Source organism: Phaethon lepturus, unplaced genomic scaffold (genome assembly GCF_000687285.1).
Source record: "Phaethon lepturus isolate BGI_N335 unplaced genomic scaffold, ASM68728v1 scaffold35179, whole genome shotgun sequence".
Lineage (NCBI taxonomy): Eukaryota > Metazoa > Chordata > Aves > Phaethontiformes > Phaethontidae > Phaethon > Phaethon lepturus.
This window is the reverse complement of record NW_010566172.1, coordinates 41,388-51,503: the sequence shown is the minus strand read 5'-3', so window position 1 is coordinate 51,503 and position 10,116 is coordinate 41,388. Positions and strand designations below refer to the sequence as shown.

Genomic DNA, 10,116 nt, shown 5'->3' with positions numbered 1-10,116 from the left:
CTGCCACCCCTCCCGAGACTCCTTTTCCTGGGACAAATCATCCGTGTGGTGGTGCCAGGGGTTGCGCGTGAGTCTGCCGAACCATTTCATCTGCCATCAGCAGGATGGCCAGGATGACCAGGTGGCCAGGGGAGCACAGGTCCCCTCTGCCACCCCCATACAGGGCCGTTGGGTCTGTTCAGGAACCCCCACGCTGACAACGTGGCCCCGTCATGCACCGTCTTGCCCGCTGGGCTGCAGACAGAGGTCCAACGAGCTCTGGGAGGGAGCTGAGCCTTGTGCCAGCGCTGGCGTGGGAAGGGAATGGGAAGTTCGGGGAGGTCTTCCGTGAAGAGCAGCGTGTGGTGTCCCTGGCCACGGCGGCATCACTTGGGGTCTTGACACAGGTTCGAGATTTCCCTTCCTGCTCCCCCCTGCCCTTCATCTGGAGTCTCGTGCCTTCCTCCTCCTCCCTCCCTCACAGCAGGGTCTCAGCTCTGTTTGCAGGGCACCCCTGTGGAAACCAAATCCGTAAATCCCGGTGGCATTACAAAACATGCCTTGTGTAAGCCCCTTCAGTCCTGCTCCGGTGCTTAGCCTGGCCCCACCACCTCCCCAAAATCCCCATTGTGGTAAGAGCCCGGCCGAGCTCCTGTCCTGAGCCTGGGGATAGAGCCATGCACAGCCCCATTCTCACTGTGTCCTCACCCAGCTCCTGCAACGCTGGGCCCAAAAAGAGTTAAGGTTGCAAGGGCTGCCTTGCCCCACACGGCTTCAGCACGCTGGGATGCGGACACCCCAAAAAGCCTCATCCCGCTGCACCCAGATGCGGGCTCAGCGCGGTCCCTGCTGCATCCCAGGGCTGCCTCCCTCACGCATCCGTGGTATCACCCTGGGGGTGGACTGGGTTCCCAAAGCTCCGAGCCGACAACCATCACTTGAGGGCATTATAAAAACACCCCATCTGCCCACAGGTTTTATTTTCAAAGCTGAAAGGCGTCCTGTATGGTTGCTGGTTTGGATGGCCTCATCGGGGAGGAGTTGGGGAGCCCCGAGAAGGATCAGCCCCAGGAGCATCCTTTGCCGTGGACCCGTCCCCGCAGCCGGACCATGCCCATGTGGCCAAATTCACAGCAGGACCTTGCAAGGCTTTTTGGGGCAGAAGCTGGGGAAGCGACCTGGCCCAGGGGATTGGGCCGGGGTGGCAGGCTGCCCATTGCCTCCTCTGCCCCTGCCCTGCACTAATGAGCGAGTTACACAACGAGAAGCTTTTATACTTCATTAATCGGGTCCGGCATCCCAGCCCGCCTCTCCACGCACGCTCCGGCTGGCCGGTGGAGCCCCGGCTCCCTCCTTCCCTCTCCTCAGCTGCCTTTTGTAATGTTTTAATGGGGTTTCTTGCCTGGCTTGTGCTGATTTAATTACAAAGCTGCAGTGAGTTGATGCCTTGTGACGGTCTAATCCCAACCTGGTGACTCTACAAAGCTTTCGCCCGGCTTTCTTCCTGCTCCACTCCGGCCCTGCCGTCCGCGCGTCCATCTCTGCCCCGTGCACTGACCCTCTGCGGACGGCTCAGCTTTTCCTTTACCTGGTGAGTACCTGCGACTTCTTCCATCCAAAATAACTTTGCATCAGAGACTGTAATCCAGCTTTCCCTTAACCTGTCACCTCTAAAGCTGGGATTGCTTTCAGTTCCCAGAAAAAGGGGAGGCCCACCCCTTTCCTGGGTGCTGGTGGGATACAGGATGCCCCTGGGAAGTGATTGAGCTGGAGCCAGGCATCTGTTGCACAGCCTGGGCTCAGAGCCGATGCTACAGCCCGGCAGGGTCAGGTGCTGGAGGGAGGATGAAGCCAGGCTTCCTCCTCCTCATGTGTGGGAACAAGGTGTTTCACCCAGACAGCATCAGGAAGATGCCGAGAGGCTCGCGGTCCAGCCTTGCAGCTGGCGATGGGCTCTGGGCTGAAGCAGCAAGGGCTTGAGGGTTTGGGAAACACCTTGGGCTTAATGGGGCAGTGGAAATAAAAGGCAGTAAAAGCATGAGCTGGCTGCCCACCTAGCCAAAGCTGGGCACTTGCCTCTGCCCATATGAGGATGGTCTGGGATGACTGGCTGGCTGTGCTCGTGGGCTTGAGGGTCCCCACAAGATGCCCCCAAACTCCAGCGGAAAGGCAGAGCCAGAAAAAAAGGATGAATGTGTCAGACGATCAATACTCACAGTTCTAAGCTGCTTTTGCAAATGTCCCTGGTGTTTCTCAAAGCTGCTCAGACTCTGGCAGGCAGGCAGAGACGCAGGCAGTATGTGATGGAGCTGAGGATGGTTGGGGTGTCCCTGCCTGAGCAAGAGGGGCAGGAGGTGGGGCACAGGGGGGCTGCAGAGACTGTCAGGGTCCTCACCGCTACTGATTCCTCCTTCCCTCTCCCAGCGTTCTGCGGCCAACAGAGGACAGAGGACATGTCTGCGGTTGTGAGTACTGCCCCTGCACTGCCCCGTCCTCTGGGTTCAGCATCCCCTCCCCGCAGCGCCGGGATGGGGTGCACCCCACACACCTCTCACCCCCATCTGCTCTTAGCCGGTGGTGGGGAGCATGCAGCCCATCCCCATCCCATTGCATCCCCTTGGGTGCAGGCATGGAGGCTCTGCCCTTCGCCATAGCCCCTCATCCAGACCAGTGGTGGGGCAGGGAGTTGGGGGGCTGGCTGGAGAGGCCCCACATCCACTCCTTGCCCCCAGACGGGTACCTTCCGCATCGTCTCGGAGGAGGAGCAGGCCCTGCGCACCAAGCTGGAGCGCCTCACCACCAAGGACCACGGCCCTGTCTTCGGGAGGTGTGAGAAGATCCCCCCGCACACCCTGCAGAAGGTGAGGGTGGCTGTGGGGAGCACCTGCCTCTTCTCAGGGGCCAGAGGAGACCCCCGATGGGCTCTCGCGTTGCGGGGGATGTGCTTACTGCAGCAGGCCTCTGAGTAGGGGACCTGGGTGACCCTGCCCTCCCCGCACTGGGATGCTGCAGTGAGTGAGCACCACTGCACACCACTCAGCTTTTGGGTGCCTAAATGACCCCCGGGGCGTTTTGGGATGTGTGGCGGGCATCACTGAGCCGGGCCCTGTCCCTGCTCCCCCCCAGGCAAAGGATGAGCTGAACGAGACGGAGGAGCAGAGGGAGGCGGCGGTGAAGGCGCTGCGGGAGCTGGTGCAGGAGCGGGCGGGCGGCGAGGAGGTGTGCAAGGCGGTGGCTGAGAAGATGCAGGGGAAGGATGACTCCTTCTTCCTCCGCTTCATCCGTGCCCGCAAGTTCGATGTCCACAGGGCCTACGACCTGCTGAAAGGTGAGGAGGGGCCCCGGGCTGTGAGAGCAGGCGAGGATGGGGGTACACATCCACCAGCAGCTGGAGCTTTCCAGCCCTCCGGCCTGGGCTGTGCTGGCAGAGCAGGACCCTGACATGGGAAGGGGACGAGGAGAGAGGATAAACAGAAAAAGGCAGGGCTGGGGGCTTGGGATGCAGGGGAAAGTGTTGTGATGGGGAAGGAAATAAATGAGGGTGGTGCCAGGCATCCCCCAATGCCAGGACAGTCCCATTCCTTGCTGTTTTACTGGACAAAATGAAAGAAAAATATGTTTGGCAGTGGCAGGCTGTTTCGTTGGTGCAGCAAACCCAGCTGGTTTGGGCTGCATGCCCTTGAGACGTCCATGCCCTATACACACCCCTACGTACCCCTGTAAGGAGCTGGTGCTGCGCCCACCCTGATGCTTCTGTGCACGGTGCCTGGTGGGCTCAGCACCCCTGGGACCCCTCGAGGGCTGGGGGCAGGCTGGGGGGCTTGTGGCACACCCTCCCCGCACTGGGGATGACCCGTAGGGATGGTGGGGGAGCGAGAGGGCAGCCTGGGGGGTGGCTGCCTGCAGGGACCTGCCTGGCCCTGGCTCCGCTCCTCTTTGTGTCAGCATGGGGCATAATGAGTTGTAATTACTAGCGCTGGCTCCCAGACGAGCTGTTTTGTTTGCCTGCATTTTCCCAGGACGAGATTCCTTATTTCATGCCAGCGGGGTGCCAAGGGAGGGGAGCTGGGGAATGTCACCCAAACAGGGAGGAAGGGGAAAAGGGAAATGAGGGGAAAAATGACTTTATCTGCTCATTGAGGTGTTGGAGAGAAGGCAGGCATGGGAAGGCCCCGGCACGGGGAGAATAACACTGAGTGTTCTGGGGCCAGGGCTGAGCTCCTGTCCCAACCTTTGCTGGAGAAGACCTGACCCATGTGGACACTGGGCACAGCCAGTCCACAGCTTTCAGGCTCAGGACCAATGTCTCGCTGTTGCCAGCCCACCCCATCTCTGGCAGCTCCCCCAGCGCTGCCCTGGCTTCCTGAGGCTGGGTGAGCCGCCGTTGTCCTCCTCGATTTCTGCCTCTCTCCAGGCTACGTGAACTTCCGCCAGCAGTACCCCGAGCTCTTCGACAACCTGACCCCCGAGGCTGTGCGCAGCACCATCGAGGCCGGCTACCCCGGCATCCTGGCCAGCAGAGACAAGTATGGCCGGGTGGTGATGCTCTTCAACATCGAGAACTGGGATTACGAGGAGATCACCTTTGATGAGGTCAGCCCAGCCCCACCGCAGAGCGGCCCCACTCCTGGGCTTACCCTGCTCGGCACATCTGAACACAGCATCCCTTACACACACATACACCTGTGTCCACACACAGCCTCCAGCCATGCAGGGTGAAGCAAGTCTGTAGCCCTTTGAATTTATCCTTCCATGGAGCATGGGAGACCACAGTCCATCCCAAAGGATACCCCTTCCTTCCCCCAATGTGGTGCAAGGTGCAGGCCAAATTCGGGATGTGCATCCCCCAGCCCAGGTAACACAGGGTGAAGAAAGGCACCACGCCATTGAATCAAGGTGCTTTAGAAAGGAGGGACCTGAGGGCAGAGGAGGAAACTGAGGCACGGGGCACAGAAAGGGCTTCTTGGCAAAGAGGCCTCCAGGTATGTAACTCACAAATTCTCTCAGCTCCATTTTGTGCTCAGTTCTGAATTGGGTCACGACATATCATTGATCCAGATCTGAGATGCACCTGACTGGAAAGGGGAACATGGTGGCTGTTGAGCATCCCCCAAAATGCCCTCCCTGCTCTGAAGTCCTGGGGCTGGCTGTGACAAGCAGGCTGGAGCCAAGCAGACCCTGGCTAATACTCAATGGGACTCCTCCTGGGAACCTCCTGGGGTCTATGGAAGGTGAGACCTAATACCAGACCTGCTGTTTCTCCTCTCCGTCAGATCCTTCGTGCCTATTGTGTTATCCTGGAGAAGCTGCTGGAAAACGAAGAGACCCAGATCAATGGGTTCTGCATCATTGAGAACTTCAAAGGCTTCACCATGCAGCAGGCATCAGGGATCAAACCCTCTGAGCTCAAGAAGATGGTGGACATGCTGCAGGTGAGGTGGCAAAGTCACTTTGCCACACCAAAAGTGTCAGAGCAGGTCCTGGGGGAGCAGAGAGCTCAGGGAAAGGAGCAGGCAGGGCTAGCAGGGTTTGCAGTTTCCGCCACGCTGACACCAGAAGAAAGCATCATGGAGACACTGTTCCCTGTCACACACTCCTCCTCTTACCAGCTAATTGGCTTAATCCTGCAAGGTAGATCATATTTTTTCCAGTCCCAGGTCCCTGTCCTCTCAAAAGCCCAACCAGAAGCAGTACTACCATTCCTTGCAGCATCCTAAGGCATGGCCTGGAGGCCTTTCCTCACCACCCTCTCAGCCAAGCCTGGTCCAGGCTGGATGGAGGCTCACAGGCATTCCAGGATTTCTGCCCTTGGACCAGAGGCCAAAGATGCTTCGCTCTCTCCCGGGAATGAGGACAGCAGAGATGAGGTCCTCCTTGTGGCGTGGGAACAATGAACCATCTGGGAGGCTATTCAGCTTCCCTGGCACTCCTGGGGCTGGGTCGAAACAAGAAAGGATCTGTCAGAGAAGGGGAGATAGGGTGAGGGAAGCCATGGCAGTGCCGGGGTGTCCATTGCTGCCTGCCTGGCTCCGCGTGGCCATCGCCCTCTGTAACCATCCATGTCTGGGTTTGGGATCCTAGGACTCCTTCCCAGCGCGGTTCAAGGCCGTCCACTTCATTCACCAGCCTTGGTACTTCACCACGACCTACAACGTGGTCAAACCGTTCCTGAAGAGCAAACTGCTGGAGCGGGTGAGTGTGGGAAAGGGACCAGGAGGCAGAGGCACATCCCTGGGTGAAACAGAGCAACCGGGAAGAGTTGCCCTGCTCCTCTGCTGAGGGTCGCTCCCATCTCCCTCCAGGTCTTTGTGCACGGGGAGGAGCTGGAGTCCTTCTACCAGGAGATCGATGCTGACATCTTGCCAGCAGACTTTGGCGGCAACCTGCCCAAGTATGACGGCAAAGCCACTGCAGAGAAGCTCTTTGGGCCCCGTATTGAGGCTGAAGACACGGCTCTTTAAACCAGGGTCTGCTCCCCCTCCCCTGTAAAATAGGATCAGAGGTGGCCCCCTAACCCCAGCCACCTCCTGCTGTAGCTTTGGTTGAATGACTGCTCATCATGAGGCACTCTGGGCGCGTTGCTCCACGCCTGTCCCTCCCCTCCCCAAACCTGGCAGCGGGCTGCCCGGCAGCTCTGTCGCTCCCAGGCAGAGCACCCTTCCCCTGGGAGCCAGCAGAGAAAGGAGGTCACCAGCCCTCTCCTGCAGCATGCCCTGGAGCTGCGGAGGGAGGACAGGACAGAGTCTGCTCTGGGAAGGGAGGGCTACAGCGAGGGAGAAATAAAGTGTTTAACAGCAGAGCTCTGGGGTCCCTTGTGGCATGTGGCAAGGACCAGGGGTGCAGCTTTTTGGGCACAGGCGCTGGCTGCGCTGCTGGTTCTAAGGAGGCCAGGAGCATCAGGGCTTGGTAGGAAACCCCTGTTCCCTCATCGTTGACTACCCTTTGGCATAGCGGCCAAGCGTCGTCTCCATCCTCCATGCATCCCAGAACAAGCCCCACCCCTGCCCAAGCAAGAACCCCCAGTTGTCAGTCATCTGCTCTAACCAGCAAAAACAGCCCAAAAAATGCAAACAAGAACCCAAGCAGGGGCCCAGGTGGAGCTGGCTTTGCCTAATTCCTGCTCAGGCAGGCAGGAGGAACAGAGGCTGCAGCAGCCACTAAGAAACAGATTTTAACCACAGGACAGTGAAAGACAAGCAGAATATACCCTCCTAATTCCTTCAAAAGCCTCAGCACAGCTGTTTCTCCTAGCACAGCACCATGAGACAGAGCTCAGTCAGGGAAGCCCCACCAAAAGTCACCACAGAGGGCAGAGGAGGGTCCTCACCTGGCAAACAAGCTGTGCCTGATCCTAATGCTAATTAGCCCTTGCTGATGTGGAGTCAGCAGGATCAAGGTGGGGAGCAGGGAGGCAGAAGTAGCTGTGTCCCATGGAAGGTGGTCTGTTCTGGTTCATGAACCAGGCATCTCCTCCAAGGAGCTGATCCAATAGCTGTTCCCAGATGGTTTTCTCTCTTGGTGAGCAGTAGGGCTCAGAGAGGAGCAAGGCACTGGTCTCTGCTTGGGTTTCCTTCTTCTCCACAAGCTGGTCCCACAGCATGTCCCCCCCTCCCAGCACTGCAGCTACCCACAGGCAACTTTCATCAGCCAAGCAGAGGACCAGACCCCCACCCGAAGTCGGCCGAGGTGGAGGGTGCTGACAAGAGCTGCATTCATCAGGGCACTGGCTCAGGCTCAAACCAAACAGGACGTCGGCTCAGGAGCTGTGGGGAGGATGGGGCCTCTGAGCAGGGGTGACTGGGGTTAAATCTGTTTTCTCCAGCCTCAGCAGCAGGGCTGGTCCACGCAGGGCGAATCCCAGCCTGAGGCTGTGCCAACCTTGTGCGAGCGCCCAGAGGGAGAGCAAAAAGCGCCTCTGCTGCATTTAGCTCCTTGCTGTGCAGTGTTCTTCACAGGGCTGAGAAGCATCTGGAGCCATCCCAAGGAAATCACATGTGACAATCCTACAATCATCAGGCCTGTGCAAACACAACAGCACAGCTTGCTTGGGAGACAGAGCAATTGCAGCTCACTTGTAAAAACAAAAAAAGACAAAAAACCCCCCATATGCACAGATGGAAGCATCACACTGCTGCCTCTGGGATTTGGACTGGGACAGCCACAGCTCTTGGGAGGTCCCTGTGGCTGCTCACCACTGCTGGGACAAATAGTCACTTGCTTTGATGGTGAGATAGAGAAAAGCACAGCAAACAGAGCAGGGAACACAATCCATGCCGGCCTCAGCTTTGCCCCAGAGTGACTCTGACCAAGCCAGGAAGGAGTTCTGAAGTAGATGTTTATTGGGCATTTTGATTTAGCTGTTACAAGAGATGGAGCCCAATGCACTCCCACAGAGCAATTCCATTACAGGGGAACAGCAGTGACAGTCCTGGCCCAGTGCAGCTGCCCCAAGGGCTCACCAGTCCCAGTCACCCTCCAGATCTGTCTCACTTGGTCTGTAGGTAAAAAAAACCACACACCAGTGAGCTCTTAGTATCAGTCAAGTACTGCTTCTTGGCAAGGCTCTTCTATGCTGTAGGCTCAAACAAGCAGTTAACTTATTAGATGTCAAACCATCCCTGACAGAGATGCTGTTCTGTTTGGTTTTTTTCTGCCAGCCACTGAAAGATTAGGAACTCCACTCACTCAAGTAGGGAAAAATAACGGATGATGGTTTCTGCAGACACATACAAGCCAAAAGCTTTATTGCCCACTGCAGGAAAGCTGTCATTCTGGAGGACAGTCCTTCCACATGCAGCGGGAAGGGCCACAGCTAAACCCTGGTCCCTGCTTCAGCCTTTAGTCCCAGCACAGCTATAGGTCTGGCTCTGGAGGAGTCCTCTAGCCAGCAACCTAGTGATCCTGGGAGCTGATACAGGACTGTCACAATCTGTTCTTGTCCACCAGCAAAAATAGCTTTTCAGCATTTTCAGGACAGGCATTCAGTTTTTAAGCTGATGCCGTCTCCATTCTCCACCAGAGAGGCATCGAAGACCTCTCTTGGCCACAAGACAAAAAGCAACTAAGAAAGGCTCGAGCATCACTAGGGCTTGTGCCACACGCTGCAAGGGAGAACAGAGGGAAGAAGATAAAGCCCAACCCCCAGCCTGCTCCCCAAGCTGAGCCTTAGGGAAGGCTGAGCCACCAGCCTCTGTCAACTGCCAAGCCAGCCACATGCTCCTTAGCTCAAGAGCCTGATAGACACCCCATGCTTAGCCACCAAGCCCAGCCCCAGCAGACATGAGCACCAGGGCGATTGTTAGATGCTTCTATATATAGCAGGAATTAAGACTGACTTCTCCCTGGAGGCTTTCTGTAGCAGCTCTGTCCTTGTTCTGCTCTGGAACACAGAGGCAGAGGAAGGCTCCAGCTAGAGATGACAGTGGTGGCAGGGGCTGGCACACCATCCATTATCGTTACATACAGCCTCTGTGCAGTCTTTGCATTTATCTACTTGACCCTCGCTTCAGCTTTCAGTGGGCAGCAGATCCAGGTCCTTGAGAGGTGGGCACAGGAGCACCAACCGCTGAAAGGAGTGGAAGGTGGAAAAGACACTCCCAACACTGCCACCCCTCTTGTCCTCCCCACGCCAGAAGAGGATTGCAAGCTTGAGGTCATTCACATTTCCTAGAACAATTAGAGCCCTCACATTTACCACTAGAATAGTCAACTAGGGGGTCAAAAAGTAGAGGCAACACCAGAGTTCAGAGATAGGAATTACTGACAAAGGTGGTCCTGCCTGGAAGTGAGGGAGCAGCAAGCCAGCTCCCACACTGGTAATATACCACAGGGGTACAAAGACAGCCTTTCCCCAAGGCTGTCTTGGTTTAGTTTCTGTTCACTAGCGCTGCCTAACATCTAATGCCAATTCACATGTAAGGGCTGGGGCTAAAGGAACACCCTTGTTCCTCTTTCAGCTAATCCAAATCCCATAACTGAGGGGAGATGGTAAGATACCCAGTTGCATTTTAATCAATATTACCTTGGTGACCCGATGTATTCCCACATCGGACAATCCTCTCCTCACTGCAGAGGAAGTGAGTAAGAAAGCATGGCTGCTTTGCTTGTCGAGTCACAGCTGGACTTCACCACCCAATA

General features: G+C 56.9%; 1 protein-coding gene across 1 annotated transcript; it reads left to right on the top strand.

Moving 5' to 3' along the window:
- Positions 1–2,387: 2,387 nt before the first annotated feature.
- On the top strand, positions 2,388–6,611 carry RLBP1 (retinaldehyde binding protein 1). The gene is made up of 7 exons (XM_010295402.1): positions 2,388–2,444; positions 2,712–2,840; positions 3,106–3,307; positions 4,394–4,572; positions 5,253–5,411; positions 6,061–6,171; positions 6,282–6,611. The coding sequence occupies exons 1-7, from the start codon at positions 2,433–2,435 to the stop codon at positions 6,438–6,440; spliced, it is 951 nt and encodes a 316-aa protein (XP_010293704.1). The 5' UTR covers positions 2,388–2,432; the 3' UTR covers positions 6,441–6,611.
- Positions 6,612–10,116: the final 3,505 nt, after the last annotated feature.

Excerpts from the sequence above, each read along its gene's own strand:
- RLBP1 (XM_010295402.1), top strand. Across the intron at positions 3,308-4,393 it reads GGCCTACGACCTGCTGAAAG|GCTACGTGAACTTCCGCCAG; the intron begins GTGAGGAGGGGC and ends GCCTCTCTCCAG. Across the intron at positions 5,412-6,060 it reads AGATGGTGGACATGCTGCAG|GACTCCTTCCCAGCGCGGTT; the intron begins GTGAGGTGGCAA and ends TTGGGATCCTAG.